We start from the raw sequence: 20,701 nt of genomic DNA, 5'->3' as shown, positions 1-20,701 counted from the left end.
GTGGGTCTGGATTCTGGAACATTTTACTGATTCCGGACGACCCTGCCACCGATCGTCCCGGTGTCCGGATTCGAGAACATTCCGAATTCCAGAACATTCTGGATTTTCAACGCTGCACCTGTATTTCTCTTGGACCCAGCTATGAATTTAAGGCAGTTTTGAATAAAAGCAATAAAGCAGTTCAAATACCATGCTCAACTTATTCTGTGTCCTTGACTTCTAAAAGTATAAAGAAACTGTAGATAAACTTACTGGAGAATGACTTTAAAATTGGTACACGAAAAATGTTGCTTAGTGTTATGCAGTATTGTAACAGTCATCCACATATTGATCTATGTAATAATTTATTTTTCTACTGATATGAAGAACATTTTTGGATTTAATCCAACAATAACGCAAATACACATTTTACTTATTTACAATAATTTAAAAAATCAGTACAAATCATCTTTAATGTTATATAAGCTTAATTATTTGAAGTTGTAATTGTATAAAAAAATCTAGCAGCAACCCACTTAAAAAGCAAAAAGTTCAATGCAAAGTACAGACAGATCAGAGTTTGTCAATTCAATAGGTTTTTTGTGCTAATACAATGAGCTGTGCATTTTTAAATATCGTTTTTGTTTCAGAGCTTTGTAAATTCTGCTTGGATTACACTGGCTTCCATTGGAACCTATTATTAATAGATTTCAAAGTAATGAAGTTCCAAATTACACTCGAGGGAACGTCCATGAGCCTTACTCCTAGACAGTTCTAGCATGTTGCAATGTGGAGCATGACTGAGCTTTGTACATCTCTCTCATTGACTAAAACTATAATTTCTAACTGCTAGGCTCCTAATGGGGAATGAACAAGTATAAATGTGATTATGTTTGCTCTCAAATGATCACATTTCACAGTCTGGCCCAGAATCTATTTACAAACAACAGTGCTGCTCAAATTGTGATTATTTGGGTTGAAGACAACCTATATAAATCACAATTGCCTGAAAGGCATCGGGGATCTTGTTTTGCTTTTCATGCCAATGGTTGCCTTGATTGATCTGTCCAAATAATATTTCACAGATTTTTCCTTTTTAGCATTTGTCTCTTATCTCACCACTTCAAGGTCCCAGAACTGTGTATATTGTTGCTCTTCTGCCAGGTTTAAAAGGAGGTGGTTCTTGTCATAGAAATCACCACCTGAAAAACAATACAAAAATTGTTCAGACGTATTAAAATTGTGTTGGTACACAGTGAAAAGCAATGTTTGGTTAGCTCATGGCTTCTAACTTGTGCAGGTGAGAGTTTATATCTTATAGTTGCTTTGTGAGCTTCCCAAATGTAGTAACTTTTTTTCTTAACCTTTTGAGGGATACCACCAACATATCTCCTCAGGATATCAGTGGCATTTCTAGGGCCACTGATGAGATAATCTGTTGAGCATTTTTCAGTTTGCTCCTCAAAAACAAGCCAAAAGTGATCCTGAAGTTATTGTTGGCAGGAGAGACCTCTGCACATCTGTGTACATGCATCTGCAGAGCTCCATTACCAGGCAGTTATTTTTTTTAAGTTAAGAAAATACAGGTGGCAGTGTTTGATTTCCTGTAACATTAAAATTGATTAGATGCTAAATTTATAAAGTGCCCAACAGACTCATTCAATACTTTTTAAATCTGGCTTTACACCCTATTAGAGCTATTCCACTAAACAGCTTCTTGAAGAGGGTCGTATGCTGCTTAGCTTTATTGTGCTCAGGAGGCTTCCCAAGTTATGCTGCCATTTCCGTGTTGATGTGTACTTGACATTGTTTTGAAAATGGCATTATAACTGCAACCTGCATTTTAAGCAATCTAGAGAGAGTGGTGTTTCTGTTACTTATAATGGACATTATCCAGTTTTTCTTCAGATTTTACTTTAAATTCAAATGAGGTGGAAAATTGAGTTTACTGTTCCTTTTAAATAAACAAATATGTGTTACCTTTAATATCCAGTCGCAGATTAGAATCTAGAAAAGAAGAAATAGTTCCATTCCTGTTGATGTTCCATTTCTGATGAATACGTCCATTCTCAGTCCAAAGATTTACTTTTGTTCCAGCTTTTCTATGACCACCGATGATGTCTATGCATGCATAGTTAGCCTGTAAGCAGAATGGAGTATTGCTTTCATTGGTTAATTTAGGTCAGGTTAATTTAGGATATTAGGTGAAAAATTGGTCCAGCTTTTATTAGATTAATAGATTATTGTATAATATATTTCCTCTGTATTTATGTGTGGCCTGTGTATATGATTGCATTTTGTTTAATTTGGCTTTTTAAAATGTTCTTGGAGAACAAGGTGTTGCTTGATTAGTCTGCGAGACAGCTCTCCCAATAACAATAAAATAAAAATTTGTATTATATATTGACTTTTACTTAGTAAAATGTCCCAAGGCGCACTTAATGGGAGCATTATAAAACAAAATTTGACACCAAGCCACACAGGGAGATATTAGGGCAGATGACTAAAAGCTTAGTCAAAGAGGTGGGTTTTAAGGAGCATCTTAAAAGAGGAAAGAGAAGTTTAGGAAGGGAATTCCAGAGCTTAGGGCCTTGGTAGCTGAAGAAATCGGGGATGAATAAGAGGCCAGAATTAGAGGAGCGCAGATAGCTTGGAGAGGTTGGAGGAGATTACAAAGATAGGAAGCGACAAAGCCATGGAGAGATTTGAAAACAAGGATGAGAATTTTAAAATCAAGGTGTTGCTTAACTCGGAGTCAGTTCTCCGATGCTGGTGAGAAGGACTTTGCAGGGAAGACTTGTCCTGATGTGATGCCTGGGTCATTGTCGATATTTTTCTGTGTTCTGTTTTGTAGTGGTTTATACTTAATTGGTTTGCCCGGCTACTTCAGAGGGAATTAAGTATCAATCACATATTGTGGGTTTGGAGTCACTTGTACATTGTCTGGACTAACAGGTTCTCTTCCATGAGGACATCATTCAACCAGTTGGGTTTTTATCATAGCCTGGCAACTTTCATGATCACTTTTTTGGTGCTGGTCACAAATTATTGGATTTATTGAGTTCAGTTTCACAACATGCCTCAGTGGGATTTGAACTCACAACCTCCAGCTTGTTAATCCAATGGGTGTCGGCTGTGGCTGAGTGGTAGTATTTTTGCCTCTGAGTTAGAAGGTTGTTGGTTCAAGCCCCATTCCAGAGACTTGAGCACAAAATCTGGGCAGATACTCCACTACAGTATTGATGGATCTTTTTCTGTTGCAATCAATATCTCATTGAAGGTACAGTGCTCAAAATTTCAAATAACATTCTTAGTGCTTTTTTTACCAATGGGTTATACAGTAACCAGTTTCAATTTTTATTACGATACCCACCAATCCTTTTTCTAATTAATTTTTTTTAATGTAATAGTACCTCTACTATCTCTTCCATAACTTTTTTTTTAATATGCACAGATGTAATCCATCCAGACGAGGGGTTTCATCCTCTAAGTTTGATTCGTTTATCAATTATCTCTCCCCTTTCTATCTTAAATGTCTTGGTATCTTTTTTGATCTTTTCTTCTAACGTCATGTTGACCACATTAATCTCCCTGGTAAATATCGAAGCAAAGTAATCATTTAATATTTCTGCCATTTCGCTGTCATTACCTGCGAGATTATCGAGTGCATTCCTTAGTGGCCCAATCCCTATCCTGATTTTTCTTATTCTGTTTAGGTGTCTGTAAAATAGCATTTATTTTTATATTCCTTGATAATTTAATTTTGTAGGCTCTCTGTCCCTTCCTAACTGTTTTATTGACTTCCTTCTTAACCTTTTCCTAATCCCTTTTATCATCCTCTCTTTTGTTGTCTATGTACTTAGTGTATGCCTTTTTTTCAATTGAAATTTTTCCCTTATTTCTTTATTCGTCCATGGTGTTTCATTACTGGCGAGTTAGTTCTTGCTTTTTAGTGGGACATATTTCTCGTGGACTCTATTGATCACAGTTTTAAATGTTTCCCACTGCTCTTCTATTTCTTTGCTATCAGTAAAATGTTCAAGTTTATTTTCACTAGTTCCATCCTCATCACCTTAAAATCATTTTTTTATCCAATTTAATATTTTGATCTTTGTCTTACTTGTGTTGTTTTCAACCTTAAACCTTATTAAGTTGTGTCACATCAGGCCCGAGCATGTTGTCCTTCTTTAGGTTATTATATTTTATTTATAATATTTCTCATCTCGCATCCCCACTATCCTTCTATTTTGTAAACACTGAAGCAAAGTATACTGCCAATTTCCATTTATCTGCTACTAACTCACTATCCCCATGTCTCCTGATTTGACCTCACATTTACCAACAGATAATCAAGCTGATAATCAAGGAACCATAATTCTCACTACTTTTACAAATACAGTAACGAAAATATTTTTCCAATGACCACATCATTATAATTTGATTCAGAAGTGTTCAAGCACTTCATGGCATAGAATGTTATTACACCGCTATTTCAGCCAATGTCCCCATGTTGTTAACCAATTCATATTGACTAGATACTTTGTGAGTGGTTAATTATCAGCCCCAAGCTCTTCCTTTTTCACATTTATTAACAGTGAACATAAAATAGTAACTAGTCACCGTGTATCCATCTTTCACATTTCCTCTTCTAATGTGCATTATCTTACATTGACCCGGATTAAAATCCATCTGGCATTCCTTAGCCGATCCACTTAATTCATCCAGAATCCTCTAAATCTCCTTTACATTAGTCACGTGGTAACTTAACTTGGTGTCAAACCATTTTAATGATATAAAGTTGATGTAGCCTCCTCTACTAGTGTTTGCCCCCTTCTTCATTCTGCTGCTAATAGGCTCAGTATAATGACCATCGGTGCTTCATTCAATAAAAGAGTGTGCTGGCTACATTAAAGGAATGATTCCCTAACCCCTTCAAGAAAACTTAAAAATAATGAGCAAGTGTTTGCAGTAAATATAAAGTAAATGGCCATAAAATAAAGAATACGGCTATTTTGAATCAATTTATCAAGTAACTTGGTAAAGATACCGAATGCATATTGAAACTCACTCATTTTCTATATTTTGCAGGAGGCAGCAGAAAAAACAAATCCTGAAATACACTAGGTTTTGAGGTATTAGCTGGGTGATTATCATGTGTTGGGTAAAATATCCAGTCCAAACCAGCTGGACGTCATTCAGGGCAACAATAACACATTAATATAGCAGCATAAAACATTGATTCTAGATTTAATCATTAAATTATGCTGCTTTATAATGATTTAATGTTGCTTGAATAGTCAAATTTTAATCATTTCAGTAATGAATAGAATTACCAAACTAATTGGCTGGCATATACTTGCAGATCATACCATGCATGTATTAACAGCCACTGCCACTTTATCTCTGTTAATATCTCAGAGTCTTTGAATGGCTGGAGATAGTTTCTACCTACAACAAATACTACACTTCATACTTTGAGAAACTATTTCAGCAGCCAATCAACTTTATTTTTCACTATGTAGTTCTCTAATATATAATTTGTCTCAGAGCATTATGTATTCAGAGAATTACAGATACATTACCTTGGATTTAATAAGTCCATTACAATAAAACCACATCTGTGTAGGTTTACCATTGTAAGGACAGACAGATAATTTAGATCCCCTAGGGTCTTCTGAATTACCATCAACTGTCACAAATGCTCCTGTGGTCTTGTTTTTGATTCTGAAGTAGACTCTAGGCTGATGGAACAAGAACAGGAGGGTGCAATTGTTAGTAACTGTTTGCATTGTTATTGCTCAGAAATTTTAATTGAGAATTCTGTCTACATTTAACTTTGTATTGCTATCAATCAGACATTAATAAATATAATGTTCTCCATTGTGTTGTTCAGGAGCAAGGTTTGAAGAACTTATTCAAGAAATTCAGTCAAATTACATAAAAATATATTTCAAACAAAGATCAATAAAGCACTTTCCTTTTTTGGAGGCACTTTTTCCTTTCCCACTCAAATACTTCCTCCTTTGCAGATCCACTCTTTTGTCCCTCCCCTTCAGTCACTCCTTCGCCCCTCCCCTTCACAGTCGCACCTTCGCCCCTCCCCTTCACAGTCACTCCTTCGCCCCTCCCCTTCACAGTCGCTCCTTCGCCCCTCCCCTTCACAGTCACTCCTTCGCCCCTTCCCTTCACAGTCGCACCTTCGCCCCTCCCCTTCACAGTCACACCTTCGCCCCTCCCCTTCACAGTCGCACCTTCGCCCCTCTCCTTCACAGTCGCACCTTCGCCCCTCCCCTTCACAGTCGCTCCTTCGCCCCTCCCCTTCACAGTCGCTCCTTCGCCCCTCCCCTTCACAGTCACTCCTTCGCCCCTTCCCTTCACAGTCGCACCTTCGCCCCTCCCCTTCACAGTCACACCTTCGCCCCTCCCCTTCACAGTCGCACCTTCGCCCCTCTCCTTCACAGTCGCACCTTCGCCCCTCCCCTTCACAGTCGCTCCTTCGCCCCTCCCCTTCACAGTCGCTCCTTCGCCCCTCCCCTTCACAGTCGCTCCTTCGCCCCTCTCCTTTGTTGCTCCCCTTCACAGTCGCACCTTCGCCCCTCTCCTTTGTTGCTCTCCTTCACAGTCGCACCTTCGCCCCTCCCCTTCACAGTCGCTCCTTCGCCCCTCCCCTTCACAGTCGCTCCTTCGCCCCTCCCCTTCACAGTCGCTCCTTCGCCCCTCTCCTTTGTTGCTCCCCTTCACAGTCGCTCCTTCGCCCCTCCCCTTCACAGTCGCTCCTTCGCCCCTCTCCTTTGTTGCTCCCCTTCACAGTCGCACCTTCGCCCCTCTCCTTTGTTGCTCCCCTTCACAGTCGCTCCTTCGTCCCTCCCCTTCACAGTCGCACCTTCGCCCCTCTCCTTTGTTGCTCCCCTTCACAGTCGCTCCTTCGCCCCTCCCCTTCACAGTCGCACCTTCGCCCCTCTCCTTTGTTGCTCCCCTTCACAGTCGCTCCTTCGCCCCTCCCCTTCACAGTCGCACCTTCGCCCCTCTCCTTTGTTGCTCCCCTTCACAGTCGCACCTTCGCCCCTCTCCTTTGTTGCTCCCCTTCACAGTCGCTCCTTCGCCCCTCCCCTTCACAGTCGCTCCTTCGCCCCTCTCCTTTGTTGCTCCCCTTCACAGTCGCTCCTTCGCCCCTCCCCTTCACAGTCGCACCTTCGCCCCTCTCCTTTGTTGCTCCCCTTCACAGTCGCTCCTTCGCCCCTCCCCTTCACAGTCGCACCTTCGCCCCTCTCCTTCATAGTCGCTCCTTCGCCCCTCCCCTTCACAGTCGCTCCTTCGCCCCTCCCCTTCACAGTCGCTCCTTCGCCCCTCCCCTTCACAGTCGCACCTTCGCCCCTCCCCTTCACAGTCGCACCTTCGCCCCTCCCCTTCACAGTCGCTCCTTCGCCCCTCCCCTTCACAGTCGCACCTTCGCCCCTCCCCTTCACAGTCGCTCCTTCGCCCCTCCCCTTCACAGTCGCACCTTCGCCCCTCCCCTTTGTTGCTCCCCTTCACAGTCGCTCCTTCGCCCCTCCCCTTCACAGTCGCTCCTTCGCCCCTCCCCTTCACAGTCGCTCCTTCGCCCCTCCCCTTCACAGTCGCTCCTTCGCCCCTCCCCTTCACAGTCGCACCTTCGCCCCTCCCCTTCACAGTCGCTCCTTCGCCCCTCCCCTTCACAGTCGCACCTTCGCCCCTCCCCTTCACAGTCGCTCCTTCGCCCCTCCCCTTCACAGTCGCTCCTTCGCCCCTCCCCTTCACAGTCGCTCCTTCGCCCCTCCCCTTCACAGTCGCACCTTCGCCCCTCCCCTTCACAGTCGCTCCTTCGCCCCTCCCCTTCACAGTCGCTTCTTCGCCCCTCTCCTTTGTTGCTCCCCTTCACAGTCGCTCCTTCGCCCCTCCCCTTCACAGTCGCACCTTCGCCCCTCTCCTTTGTTGCTCCCCTTCACAGTCGTTCCTTCGCCCCTCCCCTTCACAGTCGCTCCTTCGCCCCTCCCCTTCACAGTCGCACCTTCGCCCCTCTCCTTTGTTGCTCCCCTTCACAGTCGCACCTTCGCCCCTCTCCTTTGTTGCTCCCCTTCACAGTCACACCTTCGCCCCTCCCCTTCACAGTCGCTCCTTCGCCCCTCCCCTTCACAGTCGCTCCTTCGCCCCTCCCCTTCACAGTCGCTCCTTCGCCCCTCCCCTTCACAGTCGCTCCTTCGCCCCTCCCCTTCACAGTCGCACCTTCGCCCCTCCCCTTCACAGTCGCTCCTTCGCCCCTCCCCTTCACAGTCGCACCTTCGCCCCTCCCCTTCACAGTCGCTCCTTCGCCCCTCCCCTTCACAGTCGCACCTTCGCCCCTCTCCTTTGTTGCTCCCCTTCACAGTCGCTCCTTCGCCCCTCTCCTTCACAGTCGCTCCTTCGCCCCTCCCCTTCACAGTCGCTCCTTCGCCCCTCCCCTTCACAGTCGCACCTTCGCCCCTTCCCTTCACAGTCGCACCTTCGCCCCTCCCCTTCACAGTCGCACCTTCGCCCCTCCCCTTCACAGTCGCTCCTTCGCCCCTCCCCTTCACATTCGCACCTTCGCCGCTCCCCTTCACAGTCGCACCTTCGCCCCTCCCCTTCACAGTCGCTGCTTCGCCCCTCCCCTTCACAGTCGCACCTTCGCCCCTCTCCTTTGTTGCTCCCCTTCACAGTCGCTCCTTCGCCCCTCCCCTTCACAGTCGCTCCTTCGCCCCTCCCCTTCACAGTCGCACCTTCGCCCCTCTCCTTTGTTGCTCCCCTTCACAGTCGCTCCTTCGCCCCTCCCCTTCACAGTCGCTCCTTCGCCCCTCCCCTTCACAGTCGCTCCTTCGCCCCTCCCCTTCACAGTCGCTACTTCGCCCCTCCCCTTCACAGTCGCACCTTCGCCCCTCCCCTTCACAGTCGCACCTTCGCCCCTCCCCTTCACAGTCGCACCTTCGCCCCTCCCCTTCACAGTCGCACCTTCGCCCCTCTCCTTTGTTGCTCCCCTTCAGTCGCTCCTTCGCCCCTCCCCTTCACAGTCGCTCCTTCGCCCCTCCCCTTCACAGTCGCTTCTTCGCCCCTCCCCTTCACAGTCGCACCTTCGCCCCTCTCCTTTGTTGCTCCCCTTCACAGTCGCTCCTTCGCCCCTCCCCTTCACAGTCGCTCCTTCGCCCCTCCCCTTCACAGTCGCTCCTTCGCCCCTCCCCTTCACAGTCGCCCCTTCGCCCCTCCCCTTCACAGTCGCTCCTTCGCCCCTCCCCTTCACAGTCGTTCCTTTGCCCCTCCCCTTCAGTCGCACCTTCGCCCCTCTCCTTCACAGTCGCTCCTTCGCCCCTCCCCTTCACAGTCGCTCCTTCGCCCCTCCTCTTCACAGTCGCTCCTTCGCCCCTCCCCTTCACAGTCGCACCTTCGCCCCTCTCCTTTGTTGCTCCCCTTCACAGTCGCTCCTTCGCCCCTCTCCTTTGTTGCTCCCCTTCACAGTCGCTCCTTCGCCCCTCCCCTTCACAGTCGCTCCTTCGCCCCTCCCCTTCACAGTCGCTCCTTCGCCCCTCCCCTTCACAGTCGCTCCTTCGCCCCTCCCCTTCACAGTCGTTCCTTTGCCCCTCCCCTTCAGTCGCACCTTCGCTCCTCCCCTTCACAGTCGCTCCTTCGCCCCTCCCCTTCACAGTCGCTCCTTCGCCCCTCCCCTTCACAGTCGCTCCTTCGCCCCTCCCCTTCACAGACACTCCTTCGCCCCTCCCCTTCACGGAGTCACTCCCACTTCCTTGTAATGTGTGCCACTGGATTGAGCACAGGGCACTGGTTAACCTTCAGAGCCCTTTGTGTTGAGATAACTTTTCTCTCTCGGCTCAAAATCCAATTCTGTGCGTTCCTTCCTTGAGGACAGTCACTGTCACTTTGAAATAAGCCCAGATCTTGCTGTTTTTTATGACAGTGGTGAAGAAAACATAATACTGATATATAATGTATATCTAGCTACCTCTTGTATTTCAGTGATATCCTTATATTTGACCGTGACTCTATTCTGTTCTTCTCTGTAATCCTGTCTGTAGTATGCTATATCCCTTTGTATACTTCTCAGGAAAATAATGGATTTAAAATTTCTCAGTTAAACTTACTCTTGCATTAAAATGATTCCATTTTCACCCTAATCTAATATAAATTTTTCATCCCTTCCCACTGTCAGGCAATGTGGAGCCAGGTTGTCAAAAACGCGACTTTTAGCAATGTTAATAGAAGATACAAAACCTGACAGTAAATTTCCAAAGGGAAAGCTGAGAAAGATAAACAATATTAACCTGTCTATATTATAAAAAGTGTTGTAACAGTTTTAAAATGGATTGAATTTGTAAACAACTCAATTTATGTACTTGTGCTGTATGAAAGTCAAGACATTACTTCTTGTAACATATTTAACATTGTTTATTCTCCAAACAAAGGGCTCGGTATTCGCAGGTGCCTACATACTGGAGCATTCAGACGATGCCGATAGGAATGCTTAAGGCAGATAACTAACATGCAGGTTCGTTTTTCCCCATTTGCCAACCTGATGCGTCTTCGAATTCCAAACTTCCTGTCCAACATGTCACTGAATTGTTCTTCCAGTTTAATATGAAGCAAATCTTCCCTCCCAGTATATTTTCATTAACACAGCTGCTACTTTCTGCCCTTAGAGTGAAATAATTGGGAGAATGCCCCTGAGAGCGTTGAGGCTAGCCCAGTCCATTTTATACTGAAACTAGCGCATTATCTGTATTGTTAATATACTAATTTCAAATTGTAAGAGGCTGGGCAAATTCTTTTTCTCAGTGGTGTTCTTCCCCTGCTTCAATATCAAAAGCAGGAGGCAGCAACACTATTTTTGGAAGCATGTCGGTTGGTAGGGATTAAGAATTAGAAGCACAAAAGTTTGGGGTTTGGAAAAAACATGAAGCAAATGGACGGAGTACACAGAACTGAGGACATTGAAGTTGCTCGTTTAGCTTTAAATTGCAAAAGCTTGGCAACTTACCTGTCCAAGTGGATCAATTGAGCCAATTGTCTTCCATCCGCTGAATTTATTCCAGTTGGCAATTTCAGTACCTTCCAAAAGTAACTGCTTTCCTCTAAAGTTGGCATGTTCATAGGCTATCCATCTGATTAGATATAGATAATACATTATGATGAATTGTAAAATGAGAGCTGCATTATTCTTTTTCTTGGATTACATGCTCTGATTAAATATCATCTATACCGAATAAACATTTATTTTTTGAACATGTTTTAAGATTTGGTGTGAGAAAATAGAATCAGAGAATGGATACAGCATAGAAGGAAGCCATTCGGCCCGTCGAGCCTGTGCCGGCTCTCTGCAAGAGCACTTCAGCTAGTCCCATCCCCCGCCCTTCCCTATAGCCCTGCAAAGTCTTTTCCTTCAGGTACTTATCCAATTCCCTTTTGAAAGCCACAATTGAATCTGCCTCCACCACCCTTTCAGGCATTCAGTGCATTCCAGGTGCTAACCACTCACTGCATAAAAAAGTTTTTCCACATATCGCCTTTGGTTCTTTAGTCAATCACCTTAAATATGTGACCTCTGGTTCTCGACCCTTCCACCAATGGGAACAGTTTCTCTCTATTCACTCTGTCCAGACTCCTCATGATTTTGATCACCAAATAGAACAAATTTACTTCATGTATTTGTCCATATTTTTTATAAGAATGATATTGAATTCACATGTACACTTGCATTATAGCCACTTGATCAATGTGAATTCACTTCTCAAGAATATTAGAAGGTGCTCATTGCAAACAAATACCATTATGAAAGGTTATCCAATTCATTCGTGTCCAGTCCAAAGACTAGATAAGTGCTTTCCTTACAGTGCAACGGTTTGATTATAGGACTCCAAATTCTAATTTTAAATATACTGCATGTGTGGAACAAAATTCTTATCAGACAGATCGTTATGAAACATTTTATATTTCATTTTTGAGCTCTTTAGGTAAATTCTCAAAGCCACATACTAGTCATACATAAAAACATAAAACGCTGGAAATCTCGGCGGGTCAGGCAGCATCTGTGGAGAGAGAAACAGAGTTTACATTTCAGGTCGAAGATCCTTCATCAGAACTGGCAATAGTTCGAAATGTAACCGATTCTTAAGGTAGAAGAAATTTGAGAAACAAAGGGGATGATGGGCCGAATTGAGATTTTAGTTTATTTCTCACGTTTTGTTCCCTTTGCTCAATTTCTTTTTTAACAAAAACTCTTCCCCCCCCCCACTGACTAGTAGTGAGTCATCTGACCTAGATACAGTTTAAAAAGAGGCAGCTCGTGTAGAGCACGAAGTGCAGCAGCATAGAGTGGCATTTGTGAGTTTGGTAAGTGGGTGAGTTCGGGCAAGTGGGGGTGGCTGGTGCTGTTTTGTCTTGTTTTTACTACCAGTGCTGACACTAGAGCAGCTGATCAGGAGTGCGAGAGTAGGAGACGGAGGCCCAGAGATCAACCCAACCAGCTGCAGACAAAGATAGAGGGGTGCGAAATCGAGAGGTGACGTCACAGCCAAGCTGGTAAGTGGTTGGTTGTTCGACTGGTAAGTATAACTCTCTTTTAGACTGACTTTTAGATTGGTTTAATTGGCAGCGAACTACTAAGTAGCTGTTTGGTGTTTAAGTAAATTTTAGTAAGTAAATTAATTTAAGGGTTAAGTCATGGCAGGAGAGCTCGGACCCGTGTCATGCTCCTCCTGTGCTATGTGGGAAATCAGGGACTCTTCCAGTGTCCCTGACTACTATGTGTGCAGGAAGTGTCTCCAGCTGCAGCTCCTGACAGACCGCATGACAGCACTGGAGCTGCAGATGGACTCACTCTGGAGCATGCGCGATGCTGAGAATGTTGTGGATAGCACATTTAGTGAGTTGGTCACACCGCAGGTAAGGGTTAGGACAGATAGTGAATGGGTGACCAAGAGACAAGGCAAGAGCAGGAAGGTAGTGCAGGAGTCCCCTGCGGTCATCTCCCTCCAAAACAGATATACCGTTTTGGATACTGTTGGGGGAGATGACTTACCAGGGGAAGGCACCAGCAGCCAGGTTCACTGCACCGTGGGTGGCTCTGCTGCACAGAAGGGCGGGAAAAAGAGTGGGAGAGCTGTAGTGATAGGGGACTCTATTGTAAGGGGAATAGATAGGAGTTTCTGCGGCCGCAACCGAGACTCCAGGATAGTATGTTGCCTCCCTGGTGCAAGGGTCAAGGGTGTCTCGGAGAGGCTGCAGAGCATTCTGGAGAGGGAGGGTGAACAGCCAGTTGTCGTGGTACATGTAGGTACCAACGATATAGGCAAGAAGCGGGAAGAGGTTCGACAAGCTGAATTTAGGGAGCTAGGAGTTAAATTAAAAAGTAGGACCTCAAAGGTAGTAATCTCTGGATTGCTACTAGTCCCACATGCCAATCAGAGTAGAGGGAGCAGGATAGTTAGAATAAATACGTGGCTTGAGCAGTGGTGCAAGAGGGAGGGATTCAAATTCCTGGGACATTGGAACCAGTTCTGGGGGAAGTGGGACCTGTACAAAAGGGACCGTCTGCACTTGGGCAGGACTGGAACTGATGTCCTAGGGGTAACATTTGCTAATGCAGTTCGGGAATGTTTAAACTAATATGACAGGGGGATGGAACCAATGCAGCGAGACAGGGCGAAGTAATATGGAGTCAGAAACAGATGGTAGAAAAGTAAAAAGCAATAGTGGAAGGCCGAGTAAACAAAGGCAAGAAACAAAAAGGGCCACACTACATCATAATTCTAAAAGGACAAAGGGTGTTAAAAAAACAAGCCTGAAGGCTTTGTGTCTTAATGCAAGGAGTATCCGTAATAAGGTGGATGAATTAACTGTGCAAATAGATGTTAACAGATATGATGTGATTGGGATTACAGAGATGTGGCTCCAGGATGATCAGGGCTGGGAACTCAACATCCAAGGGTATTCAACATTCAGGAAGGATAGAATAAAAGGAAAAGGAGGTGGGGTAGCATTGCTGGTTAAAGAGGAGATTAATGCAATAGTTAGGAAGGACATTAGCTTGGATGATGTGGAACCTATATGGGTAGAGCTGCAGAACACCAAAAGGCAAAAAACATTAGTGGGAGTTGTGTACAGACCTCCAAACAGTAGTAGTGATGTTGGGGAGGGCATCAAACAGGAAATTAGGGGTGCATGCAAGAAAGGTGCAGCAGTTATCATGGATGACTTTAATATGCATATAGATTAGGCTAACCAAACTGGAAGCAATACGGTGGAGGAGGATTTCCTGGAGTGCATAAGGGATGGCTTTCTAGACCAATATGTCAAGGAACCAACTAGGGGGGAGGCCATTTTAGACTGGGTATTGTGTAATGAGAGAGGATTAATTAGCAATCTCGTTGTGCGAAGCCCCTTGGGGAAGAGTGACCATAATATGGTGGAATTCTACATTAGGATGGAGAATGAAACAGTTAATTCAGAGACCATGGTCCAGAACTTAAAGAAGGGTAACTTTGAAGGTATGAGGCGTGAATTGGCTAGGATAGATTGGCGAATGATACTTAAGGGGTTGACAGTGGATGGGCAATGGCAGACATTTAGAGACCGCATGGATGAACTACAACAATTGTACATCCCTGTCTGGCGTAAAAATAAAAAAGGGAAGGTGGCTCAACCGTGGCTATCAAGGGAAATCAGGGATAGTATTAAAGCCAAGGAAGTGGCATACAAATTGGCCAGAAATAACAGCGAACCCGGGGACTGGGAGAAATTTATAACTCAGCAGAGGAGGACAAAGGGTTTGATTAGGGCAGGGAAAATAGAGTATGAGAGGAAGCTTGCAGGGAACATTAAGATGGACTGCAAAAGCTTCTCTCGATATGTAAAGAGAAAAAGGTTAGTAAAGACAAACGTAGGTCCCCTGCAGTCAGAATCAGGGGAAGTCATAACTGGGAACAAAGAAATGGCAGACCAATTGAACAAGTACTTTGGTTCGGTATTCACTAAGGAGGACACAAACAACCTTCCGGATATAAAAGGGGTCAGAGGGTCTAGTAAGAAGGAGGAACTGAGGGAAATCCTTATTAGTCGGGAAATTGTGTTGGGGAAGTTGATGGGATTGAAGGCCGATAAATCCCCAGGGCCTGATGGTCTGCATCCCAGAGTACTTAAGGAGGTGCCTTGGAAATAACGGATGCATTGACAGTCATTTTCCAACATTCCATAGACTCTGGATCAGTTCCTATGGAGTGGAGGGTAGCCAATGTAACCCCACTTTTTAAAAAAGGAGGGAGAGAGAAAACAGGGAATTATAGACCGGTCAGCCTGACATCGGTAGTGGGTAAAATGATGGAATCAATCATTAAAGATGTCATAGCAGCACATTTGGAAAGAGGTGACTTGATAGGTCCAAGTCAGCATGGATTTGTGAAAGAGAAATCATGCTTGACAAATCTTCTGGAATTTTTTGAGGATGTAAGTAGTAGAGTGGACAAGGGAGAACCAGTTGATATGGTGTATTTGGACTTTCAGAAGGCTTTCGACAAGGTCCCACACAAGAGATTAATGTGCAAAGTTAAAGCACATGGGATTGGGGGTAGTGTGCTGACGTGGATTGAGAACTGGTTGGCAGACAGGAAGCAAAGAGTAGGAGTAAATGGGTACTTTTCAGAATGGCAGACAGTGACTAGTGGGGTACCGCAAGGTTCTGTGCTGGGGCCCCAGCTGTTTACATTGTACATTAATGATTTAGATGAGGGGATTAAATGTAGTATCTCCAAATTTGCGGATGACACTAAGTTGGGTGGTAGTGTGAGCTGCGAGGAGGATGCTATGAGGCTGCAGAGTGACTTGGATAGGTTAGATGAGTGGGCAAATGCATGGCAGATGAAGTATAATGTGGATAAATGTGAGGTTATCCACTTTGGTGGTAAAAACAGAGAGACAGACTATTATCTGAATGGTGACAGATTAGGAAAAGGGGAGATGCAACGAGACCTGGGTATTCATGGTACATCAGTCATTGAAGGTTGGCATGCAGGTACAGCAAGCGGTTAAGAAAGCAAATGGCACGTTGGCCTTCATAGCGAGGGGATTTGAGTACAGGGGCAGGGAGGTGTTGCTACAGTTGTACTGGGCCTTGGTGAGGCCACATCTGGAGTATTGTGTACAGTTTTGGTCTCCTAACTTGACGAAGGACGTTTTTGCTATTGAGGAAGTGCAGCGATTCCTGGGATGGCGGAACTGACATTTCAAGAAAGACTGGATCAACTGGGCTTGTATTCACTGGAGTTCAGAAGAATGAGAGGGGATCTCAGAAACGTTTTAAATTCTGACGGGTTTTGACAGGTTAGATGCAGGAAGAATGTTCCCAATGTTGGGGAAGTCCAGAACCAGGGGTCACAGTCTAAGGATAAGGGGTAAGCCATTCTGGACCGAGATGAGGAGAAACTTTTCCACCCAGAGAGTGGTGAACCTGTGGAATTCTCTACCACAGGAAGTTGTTGAGGCCAATTCACTAAATATATTCAAAAAGGAGTTAGATGTAGTCCTTACTACTAAGGGGATCAAGGGGTATGGCGAGAAAGCAGGAATGGGGTACTGAAGTTGCATGTTCAGCCATGAACTCATTGAATGGCGGTGCAGGCTTGAAGGGCCGAATGGCCTAATCCTGCATCTATTGTCTATGTTTCTATAAGATAAAAGTTCACGGGGTTGGGGGTAATATATTAGCATGGATAAAGGATTGGCTAACTAACAAAAAACAGAGAGTCAGGATAAATGGTTCATTTTCCGGTTGGCAAACAGTGCCTAGTGGGGTGTCGCAGGGTTGCTGGGTCCTCAACTATTTACGATCTATAGTAATGACTTGGATGAAGGTACCAAATGTAATGTAGCCAAGTTTTCTGATGATACCAAGATCAGTGGGAAAGCAAATTGTGAGGAGGACACATAGAATCTGCAAAGGGATATAGACAGGCTAAGTGAATGGGCAAAAATTTGGCAGATGTAGTATAATGTGGGAAAATGTGAGGTTATCCACTTTGGCAGAAAAAATAGAAAAGCAAATTATAATTTAAATGGAGAAAAATTGCAAAGTGCTGCAGTACAGAGGGACCTGGGGTCCTTGTGCATGAAACACAAAGTTAGTATGCAGGTACAGCAAGTAATCAGGAAGGCAGATGGAATGTTGGCCTTTATTGCAAGGGGGATAGAGTATAAAAGCAGAGAAGTCCTGCTACAACTGTACAGGGTATTGGTGAGGCCACACCTAGAGTACTGCAGTTTTGGTCTACGTATTTAAGGAAGGATATATTTGCAGTGGAGGCTGTTCAGAGAAGGTTCACTCGGGTGATTCCGGAGACGAGAGGGTTGACTTATGAAGATAGGTTGGGTCTATACACATTGGAGTTCAGAAGAATGAGAGATGATCTTATCGAAACATATAAGATATTGAGGGGGCTCGACAAGGTGGATGCAAAGAGGATATTTCCACTCATAGGGGAAACTGCTACTAGAGGACATAATCTCAGAATAAGTGCCGCCCATTTAAAACTGAGATGAGGAGGAATTTCTTCTCTCTCAGGGTTGTAAATCTGTGGAATTCTCTGCCCCAGAGAGCTGTGGAGGCTGGGTCATTGAATATATTTAAGGCAGATATAGACAGATTTTTGAGTGATAAGGGAATAAAAGGTATGGGGAGCGGGCAGGGAAGTGGAGCTGAGTCCATGATCAGATCAGCCATGATCTTATTAAATGGCTCAAGGGGCCAGGTGGCCTACTTCTGCTCCTATTTCTTATGATTTTATGTTCTTATTTCCCAGACTGTCGCTGACCTCATCACCTCTGGAGATCTTCCCTCCACAGCCACCAACCTCATAGTTCCCCAACCCTGCACAGCCCACTTCTACCTCCTTCCCAAGATCCACAAACAGGATGGCCCTGGTAGACCCATCGTTTCAGCCTGTTCTTGCCCCACGGAACTTATTTCTTCCTATCTCAACTTTTTTCTCCCCTTGTCCACTCTCTTCCCACCTACATCCGCGACTCCTCCAAAGCCCTCCGCCACTTTTAACAGTTTCCAGGCCCCAACCCTCTCCTTTTCACTATGGACGTCCAATCCCTCTACACTTCCATCCACACCAGGATGGGCTGAGGGCGCTCCACTTCTTCCTCGAGCAGAGGCCCAACCAGTCCCCATCCACCACCACCCTCCTCCGCCTGGCTGAACTTGTTCTCACATTGAACAACTTCTCCTTTAACTCCACTCACTTCCTCCAAATTAAAGGTGTTGCTATGGGAACCCGCATGGGTCCTAGCTATGCCTGCCTTTTCGTGGGATATGTGGAACATTCTTTGTTCCAGCCCTACTTGGGTCCCCTCCCTCACCTCTTTTTCCGGTACATGATGACTGTATTGGTGCCATTTCCTGCTCACGCCCTGAAAATTTCATTCACTTTGCATCCAATTTCCACCCTTCCCTCTCCTTCACATGGTCCATCTCCGACTCTTCCCTTCCCTTCCCTTCCTCGACTTCACTGTCTCCATTTCTGGGGATAGACTATTGACAAACATTCACTATAAGTTCACTGACTCCCACAGCTATCTGGACTACACTTCCTCCCACCCCGCATCCTGTAAGGACTCCATTCCATTCTTCCAGTTTCTCCGTCTCCGTCGCATCTGCTCTGACAATGCCACCTTTCACACTAGTGCCTCTGACATGTCTTCCTTTTTCCTCAACCGAGGATTCCCCTCCTCCATGGTTAACATAGCCCTCGACCGTGTCCGTTCTATTTCCTGCACCTCTGCTCTCACCCCTTCCCCTCTCTCTCAGAACCACGACAATGTTCCCCTTGTCCTCACCTTTCACCCCACCAGCCTCCATGTTCAACGGATCATCTTCCGCCATTTCCGCCACCTCCAGCGTGATCCCAGCACCAATCACATCCTCCCCTCCCCCCTCAACATTCAGAAGGGAACGCTCCCTCTGCGACACACTGTTCAATTCCACAGTCACCCCAGCACTCCCTCCACTTCCCACGGCACTTTCCTGTGCAAGTGTAGGAGATGCAACACCTGCTCTTTTACCTCCTCCCTTCCCACTGTTCAGGGCCCCAAACACTCCTTCCAGGTGAAACAGCGATTTACTTGTACTTCTTTCAATTTAGTATACTGTATTCGCTGCTCACGGTGTGGTCTCCTCTACATTGGGGAGACCAAGCGTAGATTGGGTGACCACTTTGCAGAGCACCTCCGTTCAGTCTGCAAGGGTGACCATGAGCTTCTGGTTGCCTGTCACTTTAATTCCCCGCTCCACTCCCACTCTGACCTCTGTGTCTTCGGCCTCCTACACTGTTCCAACGAAGCTCTATGAACACCTCATCTTTCATTTAGGCACTTTACAGCCTTCCGGACTCAACATCAAGTTCAACAATTTCAGACCATAATCTCTGCCCGTATTTTGTTCCCTTTCCTCACTTTCTTTTTTAACAAAAACTCCCACCCTCCTCTTTATTTTTAGTTTGTTTCTCTCTGTTTTCTTTGTGGCAGCTGGTAATCATTCTGCTATTCATAAGAACATAGGAAATAGGATCAGGAGTAGGCCATTTGGCCCCTTGAGCCTGCTCCACCATTTAATAAGATCATGGCTGATCTGATCATGGACTCAACTCCACTTCCCTGCCCGCTCCCTATCTAGACTCACCTTTTGTTTCCTAGCCTGTGCTATTACCATCTCAATTCGGCCCATCATCCCCTTTGTCTCTCAAATCTCTCCTGCCTTCCACTCTATCACTGACCTTCCCTTTTGTTCTTTCCTCCTCTCCCCCTTTCAGTGCCCCTGCACTTCCTGAAGAATCGGTTACATTTTGAACCATTGCCAGTTCTGAAAATGTTAACTCTGTTTCTCTCTCCACAGATGCTAGCTGACCTGCTGACATTTCCAGCACTTTTTGTTTTTATTTCAGATTCCAGCATCCACAGTATTTTGCTTTTGTACAAGTCATACAAGTAGGCTCTTTTGAAAACAAGCGATGTCATCAGTTAAATTAATATTTTGTTTCATATATATTTCATAACAATTGTTTTAATCCTTTTGTCGCCTTTTTTCCCGTTTCCGTTACCAGTTCTGAGAAGTAAAGCATTCGGCTATTTAGGCAGAGAGTATTTGAAAAGTAAAAATATAAATGAATACAAGGGGAAAAAGTGGCACTAATATAAGCAGCTCCACTTAAAAGAGCTGGCAGCATGATGGGCAAATGGGCTCCTGTTCTATAAATTCTAAGATTCATGATCTCACACTTTTGCAGTGGTACTTGGAAATAATGGGCTAGAACATAAGTACATAAGAAATAGGAGAAGGAGTGGGCCATTTGGCCCCCGAGCCTGCTCTGCCATTCAATAAGATCATGGCTGATCTGATCCTGGCCTCAACTCCACTTTCCTACCCACTTCCCATAACCCTTCACAGGTGGAATAGACAGATTTTCCTGTCACAATCTGGTTATCATTACCCCTATCGCTACCCGGCACTATTGCCTTCTCCTTTCTCTTTGACTTTTTTAATTTCCCCTCGCCTGAAACCCCCCTCTATTTAGTTTAAAGCCCAAGTTAAAAATAACTACAGCTCTAGTTATTCGATTTGCCAGGACACTGGTCCCAGCATGGTTCAAGTGAAGCCTATCCCTCTTTCCCCAGTACTGGTGCCAGTACCCCATGA

The 20,701-nt window shown here is 45.2% G+C and overlaps 1 protein-coding gene across 1 annotated transcript in view; it reads right to left on the bottom strand.

Moving 5' to 3' along the window:
- Positions 1-622: 622 nt before the first annotated feature.
- LOC139275529 (beta/gamma crystallin domain-containing protein 3-like) overlaps positions 623-20,701 on the bottom strand; it is a 54,235-nt gene continuing 34,156 nt past the window's right edge. The window contains exons 8-11 of the mRNA XM_070892699.1: positions 10,994-11,117; positions 5,562-5,720; positions 1,960-2,119; positions 623-1,181 (exon numbers count right to left, since the gene is read on the bottom strand). Of these exons, the coding sequence (XP_070748800.1) occupies positions 1,090-1,181; positions 1,960-2,119; positions 5,562-5,720; positions 10,994-11,117 (535 nt within the window). The 3' untranslated portion in view covers positions 623-1,089. The remainder of the gene's footprint in view (positions 1,182-1,959; positions 2,120-5,561; positions 5,721-10,993; positions 11,118-20,701) is intronic.

Source organism: Pristiophorus japonicus, chromosome 11 (genome assembly GCF_044704955.1).
Source record: "Pristiophorus japonicus isolate sPriJap1 chromosome 11, sPriJap1.hap1, whole genome shotgun sequence".
NCBI classification, from domain to species: Eukaryota; Metazoa; Chordata; class Chondrichthyes; family Pristiophoridae; genus Pristiophorus; species Pristiophorus japonicus.
Note: the sequence above shows the minus strand (reverse complement) of the source record. Positions and strands in the feature narration are given on the sequence as shown.